Source organism: Balaenoptera borealis (assembly GCF_965194805.1).
Source record: "Balaenoptera borealis genome assembly, chromosome: 21".
Taxonomy (NCBI): Eukaryota; Metazoa; Chordata; class Mammalia; order Artiodactyla; family Balaenopteridae; genus Balaenoptera; species Balaenoptera borealis.
In genome coordinates, this window is record NC_138880.1 from 19,545,865 (window position 1) to 19,563,740 (window position 17,876).

Genomic DNA, 17,876 nt, shown 5'->3' on the forward strand with positions numbered 1-17,876 from the left:
CTCCGTGGCATGTGGGATCCTCCCAGACCAGGGCTCGAACCCGTGTGCCCTGCATTGGCAAGCAGATTCTCAACCACTGCGCCACCGGGGAAGCCCCAGTACTTCTTTCTATTTGTTCATTCTACAGATGAATACGAAGTAATTTCATCCAATACGGTTGCTGTGTGGTGTACACACATATATTCATTAATGTTAAAATCGTGCACATTATATATAATGATTATGCACATAATTCAGAGACACTCCATTTACTGGGGTGCTTCCATGCGGAGTCAGGTGCGCTCATAATCAGAGGAAAGGAGAAAGAAAACAATCTCGGAAGCATTCGTTTCTTTTCCGTTTCAGCAACCATCAGGCCGGGCCTTCAGTCTCACTACCTTCAGGATTCTTTCGGGGTTTTTAGCAATCACTTTAGAACCAGCTGTATGCTAAGTTGAGAATTGCCACCACAAAAGAAAACACTGTAGTGAAGAACCGGCTAGGAAAAAAGCGTACACCGAGAGAAGCCCCGGCCTTGCGGGAGGCGTTGGTGGAGATAGATGGCTGCTCCTACAATCCCTAAGTGGCTTAAAAGAGTTCAAATTCTCAGAGCACAAGATTTGTGTTTCTAACTCCGGTGGTCTCTGGATTCACAACCCAAGGTGCTTCCTCCTCACGCACAGTGCACGGCGGACTTCGGCCCCGCAGCCCCTCTTGGTGGTGCATTCCCGCGTCCCCCCAAAACGCCGCGTGCAAAGGAGGCGCCCCGGCCGCTCGCGCCAGCCTCCGGGTCTGGAGCACCAGCCCCGCCCTCGCCGCCCCCCGCCTGTTGACCGGGACCCGCAAGTTGAGGCTTCCCTTCCTAGCAGGAGGCAGGGACGTTGGCCTCGGCGCCTAAGGACTTCGTCGAGGCGCATCCCCAGGGGTGGCGGCTCGCCCCCTCCGCGCGGGGCCGGCGAGGGGTCCGGTCAGTGCGCACGACTCCCGGGGCTGCCCCTCACCGGCCCTGCCCCGCGCGCGTCTCCGCGGCCCGCGTCCGCCGCCAAGGGTCCTCGCCCCCTGCCCGGCGCGTTCGCCCCAGCCCAGGGGCCAAGCCGGGTGCGGGAGGGCCAAGGTGGACGCCTTCACTCCCCGCCTCGGGCGCCCCTGAGGTGCCCAGCGACGAGGGCACGAGGCCCCGGGGCGCAGCGGGGACGGCTCGGAGCGCCGCAAGCGGCCGCCCGAGGGCGCAGCGGGCCGCGCCGGGCAGGCGGCCGCGGGGGGGCTGGGGCGCGGGCGGGACGCGCGGAGGCGGGGCGGAGGCTCCCACCGCCTCCTCCTCCCCAACCTCCTCCGCCTCCGCCTCCGCCTCCTCCCCGTCCGCCTTCTCCGCGCCCTCCTCTCGCAGCCACCGCCTCCGCCGGACGGAGGAGCCGGGAGTCCGCGGCGCCGGCTCGGGGCTGCGGGATGGGGAGTTAGCGCCACGGCGGCGGCAGTGGCCGCGGAGCAACCGGCCGCCGCCCCCGGGCCCGTCCCGCCGGGGACGCCGGGCGCGGCCAGCCAGCCCCGGAGCCAGGCCCGCGGGCGGCGGCGGCGGCGGCGGCGGAGCTGGGCAGGTGGATGCGGCTGGAAGATGGCGCCCTCGGGCCCGGGCAGCGTCAGGCGGCGGTGCCGGCGGGTGCTGTACTGGATCCCCGTGGTGTTCATCAGCCTCCTGCTCGGCTGGTCCTACTACGCCTACGCCATCCAGCTGTGCATAGGTGAGTGCGCGCCCGCCCGCGCTCGGCCCTCCCCCCGCCCCCGGAGGGCCGGCCCGGCCACTCAGCGGCCTCTGCGCTCGCCCCTCGCCCCCTCCGCCGCCCACTCGACAGTCCCGGGACGCGGGGACGCCGAGCGCACGGCGCCGCGCGCCCGCTCTCCCCATCCCGGAGCCTGTCGCGTCCCGGGCGCCGCCAACTGGCTGCTTCTCGGCCGGCGCCGCGGTGGAAAACAGCCTCGGGGCAGCCTCCTTCCGCTCGCGCTACCGTCGCCTTCCCCTCGCAACTCTCCGGTTACGGTGCCACCTCCACCCCGACGCTCGCGCAGCGCAGCCACCCCCGCCCTCGGCAGGACGGCACCCGGGACAACGGCGGTGTGCGCCGCCCCAGCCTCCGCCGAGGGCTGAGGCCCGGGGAGGCTGCGCTGGAGGCTGGAGGGCTCCGAGCTGGGCCCAGGATCTGAGCTGCGCCAGACCCGCGCGGGGGACGGTGGCCTCGCGTGTCAGACCTGCCCGTTTCTGGTTGTCCTTAATCCACTTTTTAAAAATTGGTGACAGCCCTCAGGGGCGTTTTTGCTGCCTTTATGATCTTTGAGCATTGCCAATTGGACACTTGCTAGTGAAGAGGAGGTGGAGGTGGGTGGGTGGTGAGCTACTATAAAGTATTTTCGAAGATATATGCAGTACGCAAGACCGTAATTTAGATGTTAGAATAATGGAAGGGAAAAAGGAGGCGACCATCTGATGTTTTTTCATCCAGAGAGCCAAGTGGCTCAAGTCCAAGTTTTAGGCTCCAGAATCGGTTGGATGGGGTATTTGCAGCGCTGAAGATGAGAAGAAAAAAAGTTGATTACGCACGATTAGGGAATACAATTCTGTTCCTTAATGTAAGCCGGTTTCTACCTTAGAGGTTTTGTGAAAGCTCATCGTGTTGTCAGAAAAGGTGATAAACCAGAGGATGACCTTTCTGCCAGTGACTTGAGAACGCTTTTTGTGTTTTGTGTTTTCGCCCTCCGGAGCAGGGTGAGGCCAGGAGAAAGGTTAAATAGTGGCCTGTTTAGTTGAACCTTCTCAATTTAAGCGTTTTGCAAGCTGCAAGATTCAGACATAGAATCTTCTCTGAAGCCATCTTACCTCAAAATGTTGCCCCTTGTGAGAAATGATAGGTGTCAGAATAATACAGCAAAATAATTACTGACATAACTTTTAACAGAATTGAGACTAACTTCCCATTTCATATAGTTTTAAAATTCGATATTATTACTATATTGTTTATTGAATTTAGAAACAATATTTCAGTACAAAAGTAGCTTTTTTTAAAAAGAAAAGGATTGGGTACCGAAATCATCAAGACAGTGCAACTGAGTATGTAGCATTCAAGTTATCAAAAATGTATAGGAAAAAATTTTCAGAAACATGTTGTACTTTTTGTATTAGCTATTAATATTAAAACAACTTGTCTTATTGAGGTATACTGAAATGTTACATAACTATTAGAAACGTTTGTTGTATTTCATTCCTTCTCCTCTTAGAAGCAGTGAGCAGTTTAAATTACTGTAGCTGGTGCAAAAGAGGAAAGTCTCAGAAGGCCTCAGTTGTCAAAACAGGCAATTTATTCACCTACATTATCACATTAAGCTAAGAAGCTTAGCCTGATGCAGTCTCATGCCCATCAGGAGGAAACACATGAAGGCTGGGAGAGCTTTTCTTCCCTTACGATTACCTCTGCCCCAGCTGAGTTCTACATAGGATGTCTTACTGTATTGAGTGGACAGGTGATGGGGGAGGAGCTAAATGGAAAACCGCTGTTTTATCTGGATATTATTTATATATATTTTATATATTTTTAATTTCTGTAAGTTTAAGGTAAATCTAAAATATCCATGAAATCCACATCACTATTTTAGTAAGTGAAAATTTGACTGAGGGGGGAATGCCTCTTTTTAAACTGCCTAAGTGACATGGCCTGTTTTTGATACTTTCCCTGGAGATCAAAAATGAAGTCTCATGTCACTTCTCGTCATTGCCTCCCTCGCCTGGTACAATGCCTGTCATGTTGAAAGCGATCAACAAATAGCCTTGAATAAACAACAACGAAATGATTCAGAGGCAATCTCTCTGAAGTTGTCAGAAAGTAGTTTTTCTATTAAAGCTATAGAAACAAATTGTAAGTAATCGTATGAAAAGTCTAGATCCTAGAGTAAAGAAGACAGCAAATTGAAAATGATTCTAGACGCTATGGCAGTTTAGGAGGGGTAAGCTCTAAAAGCTTGGATAGCCTTGGTTGGGTGGGAAGTTGAAATTAACTGTACAGTTCCCTTACAGTCACCGGGAAAAGGGCCACTAGTGTGGCAGGCACACAAAACCAGGCTTCTCTCCTTTTCACAAACAAAGCAGAGAGGAATGCCAACCTTCCCTACCCCCCAGCATTATTCACATCTCTGATGGCCCTGCCCTTTGTGGATTCTGTTTCTCTTGGAAGTTGCCATTTACCATCAGATTTTCCAAATTTTACCCATAAAACATTGGCCAGGGTTGGGACCAGAGGATGGGGGTTGGGGGTTGGGAATTAGAGTGAGTAACAAACAGAATAGAAAAACAGGGCGGTTTACCCTGGCCTTGCTTCTGTATCTGCTGTCAGCAGAGATGACCCTGAATATAAATTACTTTGTTCCCTTTGCTGAATTAACTGCAATTTAGGAGTAGTGCTTACCCTGGTATCCTTGGAAACTGGAGATAATGATTCTCATTACAGTTAGTTTCTATATTTAACAACGTGGATGTGTGTGGCTCTCTAGGCACTTTTTCAATTAGCATAATGTTTGCTTAGTGTTTGTATTTTAGAAAAAATAAACTCATATCTCTTTGGAATATGTGTACATAAAAAATATATGGGATGTACATATATTGTATGAGAGTCAAGTATTTGGGGTAAGTTTCCTTCCTAGTCTACCAAAGAAGAGAGAATACAGAGCTGCTGCTATTTGTGATCATTTCAGAACATGTTTATCTAGTTAATTGATTAACTGGTCTCTTCTAGTCCCTCCCTCTCCCTCCTACTACTCTCTCCACTCCAGCTTCTTTTGTGTCTTATCTGTCTTTTGATCCCTTTAATTACTAGTTAGCTCATTTTCCATAAAGTAAGATAAATTCAAAGGGTAAAATTTGTAAGGTGGGTAATTAGGATGCAGAATAGAGGGAATGACGGTAATCTGCAGGCATGCTTGGTTCAGGGAACATACTAAGCATGGCTTATGTGTTTTCCAGAAACATTATGGCAGTCGCTGTGTTAACTTTGTTGAATACGGTAACTGAAGTTTTCCCTTTTAAGTGCTAACATTTAAAATTGTTTTAACTATTTTTATACCTTTTAATTTGATAATAATTTCAAAGTTACAGAAGAGTTTCAAGAATAGTACCAGAAAGCTCCACATACCCTTGTTTAATAATTTTGGTTTTCACTTTTCTAAAATGTATTCCTTCCCTGCCTTCACCTTTGGCAGGTGCCATGAAACATTTATTATTAAGTTGTGTGCTCATATGGTTCTGAGTTTGCTTATGGATTTACTGAAGTCATTTCAGAGAATCATGAAGATTGCAAAGCTTAAAGATCATTTAGGCCAACTGTCTCTGGCATTTGTAGATGCAGACATTAAATGTCCAAGAGTTGCTACCAGTTCTATGTCCTTCTTCCAAATTAACCAATGTGACTTCAGCTTCTGTGGTACAAATGTTCAAATGTCTCCCTTTCCTTGCAGACCCCTCACCGCATCTCTCTAGCCCAATGAAGTCCTTTAGCAAGTCCATTAAACTTTATTGTTGTTGTTTAATAAGAGTTAACACAGCTCTGAAAGTAAGGGAAACAGCCTTTATATAATGATTTCACAATTTTCAAAGGGTTTATAGTTTGGGCCAGATAGTTACAACCACTCAACACGACTGTTGTAGCACAAAAGCAACTTCAGATAATTTAACAAATGGGTGTGACTGTGTTCCAATAAAACTTTATTTATAAAAATAGTCAGCAGGCCAGACGGCCCTTGGGCAATAGATTGCTGACCCTGGAGTATGTTAGAAGTTAGACCATTAGAATATTGGGGTTTTACTCATGGTTTTGCAGTCTTTATTATTAATAAACACCTCTCAGAAATGATTGCAACCTCTTATATTCCACAGTGATTATTGAAGATGTTCAAGAATTCAAAGAATTAGTCTGCATACTTAGGGATCAGTTTAGGAGATAGAAAATTACGTTTTCCTTCTTTTAAGGATATCTTTAAGGATAAAACATATAAAGCCTCATACGTGGATTCTGTTGTGATCTACCATTAATTCAAGGCCATTGCACGTTCAAGGATGGAGACTGAATGGGGCTCTAAGTTGTTTTCCATCATGAAATGAATTTGAGCCCCACAGAGAAAGAACTGTGTTTTTGTTATTGGTAAACTATCATTTTTAAAAATTATGCAGGACATTAAAACTTTTTTAGAAAAAACTACTAACAAATGATCTTGAGAATACAAGTGTTACCATCTATAATTATTAAAGTAGTTTTAAATGACACAGAAAGCACATCCATAGAAGATGTACACATGCTAAATGTTTAATGCCTAAATACTTAGAAATTATTTCTTGTTGACAGTTGATTTAAAATATATTAGTTCTTTAACTTTTCTTGATATTATCAAATACTTTCAAGATTTTTAATTGTCCAAATAGAGGGATAAGAACTCAGCATTTCTTCAAATCTAAAATTCAAATGTATAAAATGTGATGTACTCCAAATTCTTGACCTATGTACCATTTGACTTTAATATAAATGGTCAGTGGGAAAGGAGAAAAAAAGACTCTGCTTAATGCTTTCTTGGTTCCATTTAGTGTGTCAGAAAGCTTTTTAATTTATATATTGGACAATGCAGCATTACTGTTTGCTATTAAATCCTATTAGAGATGACATAGGTAACGCAGTTACCATGGTACTTAGCATGCAGAGGTGCTCACTAAAAGTCGAATGAATTAATGTGTTTGATTTTTATGAAACAATTGTATAATGTAAATAGGTAAGAGAAGAGGGTCTAGAAGTCAAAACTCAATTTAAAGTTTGTTGTGGAGAAAAAAAGTTTACTTTCAAATGCTTACTGAGAATGCCGTGTCCATGCTGTCAAAATAAATACTTGCTCAAGTGTTTCCAGTAATTAAGCAGAAGCTGAAGGGGTGGTTTCTTAAGTCAAGATAATTGTCTCTAGAGAAGGTGCATTTCCGCAAGGTTAAAAAGAGGCCAGCTTCAGAGGGTTTTGAGCAGGGTTCATTCAAAAGCATTTATTGAACCTTTGTTATGTGCTAGGCACTTTTTCCCCCGAGATGATTTAGAGGAGAACTGAATAGACATATTTTCCTCACAGCTAAGGGGAAAAATTGCCTCTGGAAAAGCAAAACAGAACAAAACTAAAGCCTTTCCTCCAGCTTGCGCATGAGGAGAAGGGTTGGTAACTTTCAAAATGCGGCTCGCATGGCACAGGGGCAGGAAGGAGAAATGGAAAATGAAACACCCCAGTCCCGGGAGCCTGTGAGTTGGCTGCTGTGCCAGTGTTAAATCAGAACGATCAATACAGCAGGTGAGACGAGCTGACGGAGAGTGCTTCACTGGTAATGCCTGGCTAATCATATTATCGATCTACCACGTATAAACACCTCAGAGCGAGATTATGACCGGTAATTTTTGCCTCAGCTACATGCTACGTGGTTGTTTCAGTTGCCTCATTTCTTACCTAATGCTCGGGCAACTTTTACTCTGCTCTCAGCTTAGGGCCTGTGACTTGGTGGGTAAATGTGAGAACTTCCTGAACACAACTCATTGAATCCATGGGAAGACTGGAGAACCTAGCTTAGAAAATGAGCAGAAACCAAGAGCAGGTGGGTGAAGCAGAGCTGATGTCATACCGTTGGCGGGAGCTGCTGCCCTAGTGGCCAGCCATCCCGAGCCCTGGAGCCACCCCTGCTCCCTGTGACTCCGTAAGGATGGTCCTGGGAGCATCAGCTGGCTGACCTGTTGTCGTGCCCACACCCCAGGCAACAGGGTTTATTTAGCAAGAGCAGGTGTTTGATCTCTTTGGCCTCCGTGGTAGGAAGAAGTGCCAGGAGGACAAAAACCAAACAAACCAAAAGGACAAATATTCCAGAGATTAGTGTAGATGGAGAGTTCTCAGTGAGAAGATTCTCAGTGATCTTTGTTTCATTTGTTTTTCTTTTTCATCTTGATGGAAAATTTGTGGTTTTTCTTCTCAGAAAAATGGAACCAGGACTTACATGTTGTAATTTATACTGCTGATTTCATGCATTTTGACTGTTGTATCACGTCTCTCAGCCTTCTTTCCTCTAGGAAGTGGTGAGTTCGTGGGTCCCCTGAGACTCCAACATTGTGATGACTGGAGAAATACTATCTCATCTTACTTGCAAAATGATAGATTTGCCATAGATTCTTTTTTTTTTTTTTTATAAAGATAATCTTTAAAGACTGTTGTTTTTTTTTTTTTAATTAATTTATTTATTTACTTCTGGCTGTGTTGGGTCCCCGTCTCCGCGCGAGGGCCCTCTCCAGTTGCGCCAAGCGGGGGCCACTCTTCATCGCGGTGCGCGGGCCTCTCACTATCGCGGCCTCTCTTGTTGCGGAGCACAGGCTCCAGACGCGCAGGCTCAGTAGTTGTGGCTCACGGGCCCAGCTGCTCCGCGGCATGTGGGATCTTCCCAGACCAGGGCTCGAACCCGTGTCCCCTGCATTGGCAGGCAGATTCTCAACCACTGCGCCACCAGGGAAGCCCCTGCCATAGATTCTTAATGTTCTCCGTTGGGCAAACAGTTTTACAAAGATTGTTTAGAAAGATAGTCTTAATAGTATGTGGAAGCCTACGATTTTGTATTACCATGTAGATATATAACAGAGAATTAATAGTAAAAGTATAACATAATTGAATTAATTTCTTTAATAGTCCATTAAACATTGTTGAAATATTTTTCTCTAATTCTTTTAAGGGTAGTTTTATGATATCTTAATTGTTATCTCAGTCAAATGCTGAGAATGGAAAAGGGTGGAATTTGCAAGGCAGCGGGTGGGGTGAGGGCAGCTGGGAGGAGGTAGATGACCTGATTTCTTAAGAAGCATATGTTAGCAATTAAGTAACCGGCTATGATTGCCTGAAATTTTTCCTTTAAAATTAAATCACATTTGAAACATTTGTGTATCATTTTTCCTAATTTGACTTTTCATCTGACTATGACTTTTAAATTCAATTATAAATATTTGTGCCAGAAATGTTAAAAATCCATTTTTATTTGGGAGACACTGGAGCAAAAATATCTGCTGCATTTATCATCTTAGCGCTTCTCTGCACTCTAAAATGCATACTTGATGGTAGTTCATTTTAGATATGTTGTTGATTACATTTTTAAATGCAAATGAAAGAGAAGTGCTTTTACAGATGACTGAGCTTTATTTCTTTGCCAGTATTTCTCCATGGTATCCTGAAATTTCTCCTCATGTAGAGTGTCAATTAAGCTTTCCTGCTATACTTAAAGTATTTTGACCTCTTTGGATTTATTCACTAGCATCGCCACCCTAAAGGAACAGAATGGTCCAGATCAGTTTGTCAGTAAAATAAACACCAAGCAATAATCAAAAAACCTTTTTCTCTACATCCTTTAAAACCAAATATCCAAAGAGTACAATAGTTTCAAGGTAATTTGTTCATCTTCATGGTCATCTTATAATAGATACAGTCCTTGTAAAAAGCAGCTCATGTATTTCCAAGAACTTTATAGATTTATTTGATTGTAACTTGGGGAAATTTGGCAGACCGGAATGCTTTGTAATGCTTATCTATTTTCTTATATATATAGATAAAATTAAATTTCTGACTTTGTTTATTGCATTATGTAAAAAATGGATTTTCACTGTATTTGAATGAGTATGTTTAGAATGAGGTGACTGAAAACTCAGACTAGATTGTGTCCCTGATGGTTTTGGGGGCCCGAAGGTCATCTCAGGAGAGGTAGTAGGTGGCTGAATCTAAAGTGTGGCTTTTCACCAAATTGGTAGGGATGTGAGAGATGGTGCAACTTAAAGTACAGTCTCTGTAATGTCCGTATAATTCACATTGGGCATATGATAGTGGGAAAAACAGCCTGCTCCAAAACAGCTGATGCTGAGCCCTAATGAGAGACACCTGGTACCATTTACCAACCGAGAAAAAGATTTCAGTGTTATGAGCCTCAAACTGTAAGTCCCAAGCCTGCTCTGAATTGCAGGGACTAATATGTGATCAGGTTTTTTACTTGGTGGCCAACTCCATGTGACATGTTGTAGGAAGAAAGGCAATAAGGGATTTATGTGCTTAACTAGGACTAGTGATTATACAGGGCACCTCCAGGGAGGTCCATTAGTGTGAAGGGATGAAGGGCAGAGACCAGCTGGACTTAATCAAGGTTTTAATTATAGCATATTTTTAATGAAATGCAGCTTATTCCAGGACTAGGACATATCTAAAAACTAAGATATGCAGAACTGAGAGCTGTATGTCGGTTGGAGGGGGTGGAGAGCAGTGATTCATTTGTAGGCCCCCATAAACTTGCATTTTAGCAAGCAATTTTAAAATCCAAGGATTGAATGCATTTCAAACCATCCATAATTTATTGAGTACCTTTCTAATTTATTCATTCATTCAAAAATATTTGTTAACGGCTCTTAGAGTTTACATTCTAGTTGGAGGATAGGAAGGACAAATAAGAGACACAGTAGCTTATATAATGTGTTAGAGGGTCCTAAGTATCATGACAAAAAAGCAAAAAGCAGAGCAAAAATGATTGGGAATGCCAGTGAAGTTTTCCTTTTTTAGTTTTTAGATCGCCATAATAAGTCTAGTTGTCATCTGTCACCATTCAAAGATATTACATAATTACTGACTATATTCCCCACCCTGTACTTTGCATACTTGTGACTCATTTATTTTGCAACTGGAAGTATGTACCTCTTAATCTCGCCCACCTATTTCTCTCCTCCCCCCACCAGCCTCCCCTCTGGCAACCACCTGTGTGTTCTCTGTATCTAGGACTGTTTAGTTGTGTTGTTCATTTGTTTTGTTTTTTAGATACTACATATAAGTGAAATCACATAGTATTTGTCTTTCTTTGACTGATTTATTTCACTTAGCATAATGCACTCTAGGTCCATCCATGTTGCTGCAAATGGCAAGATTTCATTCTTTTTTATGGCCAAGCTATATTCCATTGTATATATAGACCACATCTTTTTATCCATGCGTGTGTGTGTGTGTGTGTGTGTGTGTGTGTGTGTGTGTGGTGGGATGGTCAAGGAATTTAAGCAATGACTCAAAGATGCTGAGGGATTGAACCATGCTTGCACTGGCAAGAAATGCATCTCAGGCGGAGGGAACCATCAGTATGGAGGCCCTGAGGCAGGAGGGTGTGAGCGTGTTAGAGGAGGAACAAAGTGATTTTGGCTGGAGGGGTGTGAGCAGGGGGAAGGGACGTAGGTGACAAGGTCAGAGAGGTGCAGAAGAGGTACAGATTATGGGGCCTCATAGGCCATTGTGAGGATTTTGGCTTTACTTGGGGTGGAACAGGGATCCGTGGCAGAGTGCTGGCTAGCACAGTGACATGCTGTGACTTACGTTTAAAAAGATCATCCTGGCTGCTGCGTACTCTGGGCTGTCCGCTTCATCAATCCAGGTGAGAAATGATGATGTGTCAGACCACGGTGGGGACAGTGGGAAGGGAGAGAGGTTGCCAGCTTCTGCATTTCTTTTTAGAGACAACAGGATTTCCTGACAGACATTTGTGAGTTGTGAAAGAAAGGAAGGAGCCAATCGATGCCAGTGTTTTGGCCTGAGCAACTGGACGAATGGAGATGAGCTGAGATGCACAAGATGTAGGTAGAGCGGAGCTGGGTGGGGATGGGGTGACCGTAGATCACCAGTGTTATGTGGACATGGAAACAGAGCTGCTGAGTGAGCAGTTGCGTAGATGAGCTTGGCATTGGGAAGAGAGTCTGGACGGGAGGAGTAAATTTGGGAGTCCTCAGCGTTTAAATCGATTTAAAGACTTAACATCGGATACATTTGTCCCAACAAGAGAGTGAACGTAAATTGAGCAGAGACGAGGACCAAAGATGACCAGCACTGAGAGTTGAGGAGATGAGTAGGAACCAGCAAAGGAGACTGAGAAGGGACAACTAGTGAAGTGGAGGAAAACTAAGAGAATGTGGGGTCCTGAAGCCTGGGGAGGAGAAGGTGTCAAGGAGGAGGGAGCACTCGATGTTGACAGATAGGCTCATACGTCAAGTAAAATAAGGACTGAGAATTTAACAATGTGAGATTGAACTCTTGTTTTAATTTATTACTGACTGTGCTCTGAAGACCCCCAAATTTAATTTTTAAAGTTTTACTAAAATGAAACACATATAGCAGTGTGTGAGTCGCTGGGATATCTGTTATTCCTTCAATCCAAATTAAAAAGACCTTATTCTATTAGATAAGCTTAACTTTCTTATTATCTGAAGATTACCTGTAGAAGATTTCGTTGAGAGCAGCAACAATGTCTGGTTACAGTTGTAGCCTTGATGCCTGACACAGAGTAGCGTTCAAGACATACTTCTCTTCAAGGAATGGATGCCCACTGAACTTGTTTAATGAGCCTTTTGTGATCGCAGTAGACATTTCAAGCTTCAAAGAACGTGAATCCTTTACGAGAGAATTACCTGCTTAACTTTTTATTATTTGATCACTCAGATGTTCGTAAATGAGTTTGTAATATTTTTACGGTTTCAAATTATTATGGGCCAAGTTGTACCCTTCCCCCGCCCCCCATTTCATATGTTGAAGTCCTAACCCCTAGGACCTCAGAACATGACTGTATTTGGAGATAGAGCCTTTAAAGAGGTAATTAAATTAAAATTAGGTCATTAGAATGAGTCATAATACCATATGATTGGAGGAAATTTGGACACACACATATAGAGGGAAGACCATGTGAAGACACAAGGAGAAGTCAGCCAAGGAGAGAGGCCTCAGAAGAAACCAAACCTGCTAAATCTTGATCTTAGATTTCTGGCCTCCAGAATTGTGAGAAGATAAATTTCTGTTGTTTAAGGCATCCAGTCTGTGGTACTTTGTTATGGCAGCCCTAGTGAACTAATACACAAATATAATAATCAAATGCCTCTTTTTTTTCTTTCTGAATATTGAAATGTAATCATTTATAATAAGGATTTAGATGACAACATTAATTTTATAACCCATTTGAAAAGTTAAAAGATTAAGAACAATTTAGAATATGCAAAATATTTGCCCTAATATATAAATATAAAATAATCACTAAAAAAATGAGTGAAATGCATTTGCAGGAAGCACTCAAACTTAGCCAGCATTGCCCAGAGCTGCTATATTCCATTTTAAAAGTTTTCAGCTAACTAAAATCTCCCCTTATAATGCTAAAATTTTTACCCATTTTAGATTAAAAGAAAGAAAGACTTTCTAAAATATTCAACTCCCCCTTCCTTGCCCCAGTCTTCTTAGAGTATGCTGTACATAATTTAACTTTAATTTGAAGCTGTCAATCTGAGATGGACACATGTATGCAGTTAATATCCCAAAATACCCAAGACCCTTGAAGTCTTTGGATTTTGCATTCATTCACTGAAAAAGGCCAAGGAAGTGTGGAATTTGTAATTTTGCCTAGGTGTTCTTCTGAATCTCAGACACTGAGAATCTGGGAAGACTCATGAATGAACCACTTCGGTGGAAATGCCTAGCTAGACATCTGCATCTCAGCAAAGCTTTGTTTTTCTTTACTTACCACTTCTGAGCTTACTTCCTTGAAAAGATCAAACAACAAAATTCCTTCATTGTAGAAATAACCAGAGATGAGAAAGAAAACTTTAGCTACAGGTGAATATTAGTTTAATTTGTGGTTTGGGAATAGTCTCTGGAGCAGGTGATTTTTAAATGTTTTTATTGTGATAAAATATACGTAACATAAAATTTTGCCATTGTACCCATTTACCATTTTGACTGCGTTTTAAGTGTGCAGTTCAGTGGCATTAAGTACATTCCCATTGCTGTGCAACCATCACCACCATCCACCTCCAGCAATTTTTAATCTTCCCAAAATGACACTCTGCATCCATTAAGCAATAATTCCCCATTCTCCTTTTCCCCCAGCCCCTGGCACCCACCATTCTACTTTCTGTTTCTATGACTTTGACTATTCTAGGTACCTCATATATGTGGAACCATGTATTTGTCTTTTTGTGTCTGTTTATTGCACTTAAGCATATGTCTTTAAGGTTTATCCATGTTGTAGCATGTGTCAGAATTTCATTCCTAATGGTCTATAATATTCCATTGTCTTATGCACCACATTTTGTTTATCTGTTCATTTGTTGGTGAACATTTTGGTTGTTTCCACCTTTTGGCTATTGTGTATAATGCTGCTGTGAACATTCATCTGCAAATACATGTTCAAGTCTCTGATTTCAGTTCTTTGGGTATATACCCAGAAGTGGAATTGTTGGATTATATGGTAATTTTGTGTTTAATTTTTGAGGCCTGCCATGCTGTTTTCTTGGAGCAGGTGATTTTGATGGAAGTGTGATTCCAGAGAAGCCTGTATATACCCTTGTAAACATATCTAAACTTGAAGGTCTCTGGAAGTGTCTGTGAGGTCCATATCAATGTCACCGGAGTAGTTTTTAACTACCTTGCCCTTTCACAGTGCAGGAGGAAAGCTGGTGGTCAGGGAATTGTGAGTAACTCCATTTTGCCCATGCAGTAGCTTTCTTCATTCCTAGGGACTGTGTCCCTCATGAGAACACCGGCCATCAGGTACGGCCAAGGCAGAAATGTTGAGGGCTGCTGGCCTACTGTACGTAGTCTAAAATTCAACAACAATTTTTGGGTAACCAGAGCACTAATGATAACTGGTAGAAATTTTATCTTTTTAAAGAGCAACATGTTATGAGTTTAAATGGTACATATACTGGGTAAACATGAGCTGGTGGCATGAGCTGGTGGGGAGAAGTCGAGGAAACATACCTGTGTCTGTGGATGCGTCAGTATCCCACGGTGTTAATCATGAGCTAGGTCCTTATACACAGCACAGGGAGTGAACACGATTCATGAATGAATATCAGGGTATTTGTTTTGCCTGCAGATCTAGAGTAAGTGACAGTGGTTTCAGGAACAGAAAACAAAAATCAGTACATTAATTGGTGGAGAGAAACAAGTAGGAAACATGAGATTCAGCTCACACATTGAGCAGAGAAAGAGACTCAGTCCAAGCATTGATGACTGTCTTAGTTCTGTACACAATTGCGTAGAACTTCCTGTTTACATTAATGAATACGTCTACTTATAATTAGGTGGTACTTGTATACTATTGTGCTCTTATACTGTGCCTTAAGCAGTAGTAGGGCCCGTCTTTCATCTGTGACCTGCCAGTTTACAACTATGTCAAATTTGCTTTTGCTGCAACTGAATATAGGTACTATCACGGCAATTACTGGCCGGTGGGCTGTGCTAGTGCTGTTGGTAAATGCAGTATAGAGTAAGGGTATGATTTGCTGCAAGTAAGAGGAACAAGGCATACTGTAATTCAAGCTGAGATCAAAGAAAGATTGTGTGTGTGAGAAGTTTACTTCATGAATATATGACAGTGAAGAAAATACTGTTATAAAAGAAAATACTGACTCACCCTTCAATACCCAGTACAGAAGGGTGAGTCAGTGAATAGTTTAATACCTTTGCATGTTTTAATAGATATTGCGACTCAGTGCTCTACTGCAGTAATTATTGCTGGTGCTAATGTGGTTTTAAATCTTTTAATTCATCCCTTCAAGTGTGCCACTGTAAATTCTATTCTGATGAACATCATAAACACAAAGGCTGGAATTATAGCTTTGTCCCGTTCGTTTCTTTCTCTGGAGTACTATAGAAGTGTCAGATAATTTACGTGAGCCTAGAAATATTGGTTTAATTTTTAAATATGTTATATGTGCTCTGTTATAAGTGCCCTGGTCATTTGGTACTCAACATGTAGCTGCTAACCCCGGGAGATAGTTTTAGAAGGTTATCTGTTTCCATGGAGAAGCACACAAGAAGCACTGATTTTTCTACTTAATAAATCAGAAAGCTAATGTTTGGTAGTGAAAAAAAAATTCTCTCAGTATTGTCCTCTTTGATAATTCTGAGTACACCAGGTAATAAGGGATTGATCTAATGACATTAAAAAATACACTACAAAAATTCTTTCCATCTGATCTTATATGTGTATTTTTAAATGCTGAAATAACCAAAATACAAGTGGGATTTTTGCTTACTACGAATACATAAATACATACATATATAAGAAAGATGAGTAGTTACACTGAGCAAAATAATCATTAAGGCCCTTCCAGTTCTAAAATTTGGGTTCTGACTAATGAAGGGGATGCTTTCAGGATTTGAAGTCTCTGCTTGACCTTCCCCCAATAGTAGACAACCATTATTTGGGAACCGGGTAGAACTTTGCTGAAGGTGTATTGTTCACACCAACCTGCCTGATTCAGAGGAGTCGGTCATGCCTCTCAGGGCCAACCCAAAGAAGGGCATGTGGAATTGGAAAGGAAGGGGACTGGAGTTGAAAAGACCCAGGCATTGTTGGAACTTGAATTGAGCTGTAGCCATGTGTGGAAGAGGGGGGACCCGTACAATTCTGTCTAACAAGGAAATAAACTCACCTGCCTTGAAATCTGTACAACTTGCTGGCACTGGGAATCTCCTCTACTTTAACTGAGACAGAGGGATCATAGGATTCCATTGAGTAAGCTTTGAAGTGAGGACACTAAGCCAGGGACCAGCCCTGAGATCAGATTCCCTTGTTTAACAGTACTGCTTAGTACACTCGGTGAGTCAGGAATTGTCTTTCTCTTTGCCGAGACGAAAGTGGCAGTGAGTTTTTTCAGGGCCATAATCGTGAGACAAAATCTTCATTCCCCTTTCAAAACTGATAAATCAGAAAACCCACACATCCCTAATAATTAAGTACAAACATTCGGTGTGTTCCCAGCCTTCAGTTGGGAAAGTCAGAGTTTACACCAAATGTTTCTGCAGAGTAGAGCTTCTTAGGTATTGAGAACAATGATTTGGTCAAATTGCTAAAGAAATGGGGAGAGAGAGAGAGAGAAGAACTTCTAACTTGGAAAATTTTGATAACGGTAGGGATTACAAATTCCCTTTCTGGGACAGATGTATGTTCCGTCGCTCTTCATTGCCAGTTTCTACAAGTGAGGGATCTTCCCGTAAGGGAGTGTACCTGAGCTGTACTGACCTCAAGAATGATCTCTCCCTCTGCTCCTGAGAAGGCGGGTCAGGAAGTCCCAGTGTCCTCTCCTAATCCTCTTCCCGGCATCACCATCTCACTCTTATCCTCGGAACCCGGAGCTCTCTTCCTTCCCCAACTCTTGAATTGAGAACTCAGGAAAGCCAAGCTCTCAGCACTGAAATATAACCAAATATTTGAATTTTTTTTGTGCCCAAAGTTTGTAAAATGACCTGCTTCCAGGTTATGTTTAAGTTGGTTGGTGGAGGAAGGGTGACAAAAAGAGGACGTCTTAAACCTTGATCTCCAGAACATCCCTCATCACAAGTAGCAGGTAGCGGCCCAGGTGTTAAACACAGAGGGGCCACTGTGTGGGAGCAACCAGGCAAGGAACAGCTGCCCAGGACAAAGAAGCCTGGAAGGGATATGCATTCGGGGGCACCAGATGTCACACATCCTGGGAGGGCAGGTGGAGTCCTTGAAAGAGTTTTGGAGTCAGACAGACCTAATATGTAGATCCTAGCACCACAGGTTATGACTGAATGACATTAGGAAAGTTATTTTACTTTTGGGAGACTGTTTTCCCAACTTTTAAAATTATGATAATAATACCTTCCTTACAGATTATTGTAAGGTTTAAATGAGATAAACATTTGAAAAGAATTAGCACAGTTCCTGGCATAGAGTAAACATTTAACAAAGCGCTCCCTTCCTTTAGTTTATTCTTGCCCCTCGTCATCTGACCTCCCCCCACCACCAGCCCAGTGATGCCCTGTCACCACGACCCAGCCTTCAC

The 17,876-nt window shown here is 43.0% G+C and overlaps 1 protein-coding gene across 2 annotated transcripts in view; it reads left to right on the top strand.

The window, feature by feature from the left end:
* Positions 1–1,458: 1,458 nt before the first annotated feature.
* The window catches only part of ZDHHC2 (zDHHC palmitoyltransferase 2), a 70,355-nt gene continuing 53,937 nt past the window's right edge, over positions 1,459–17,876 (top strand). For both annotated transcript variants that reach the window (XM_082374813.1, XM_082374814.1), the window contains exon 1: positions 1,459–1,718. In XM_082374813.1, the coding sequence (XP_082230939.1) occupies positions 1,592–1,718 (127 nt within the window). In that variant the 5' untranslated portion in view covers positions 1,459–1,591. The remainder of the gene's footprint in view (positions 1,719–17,876) is intronic.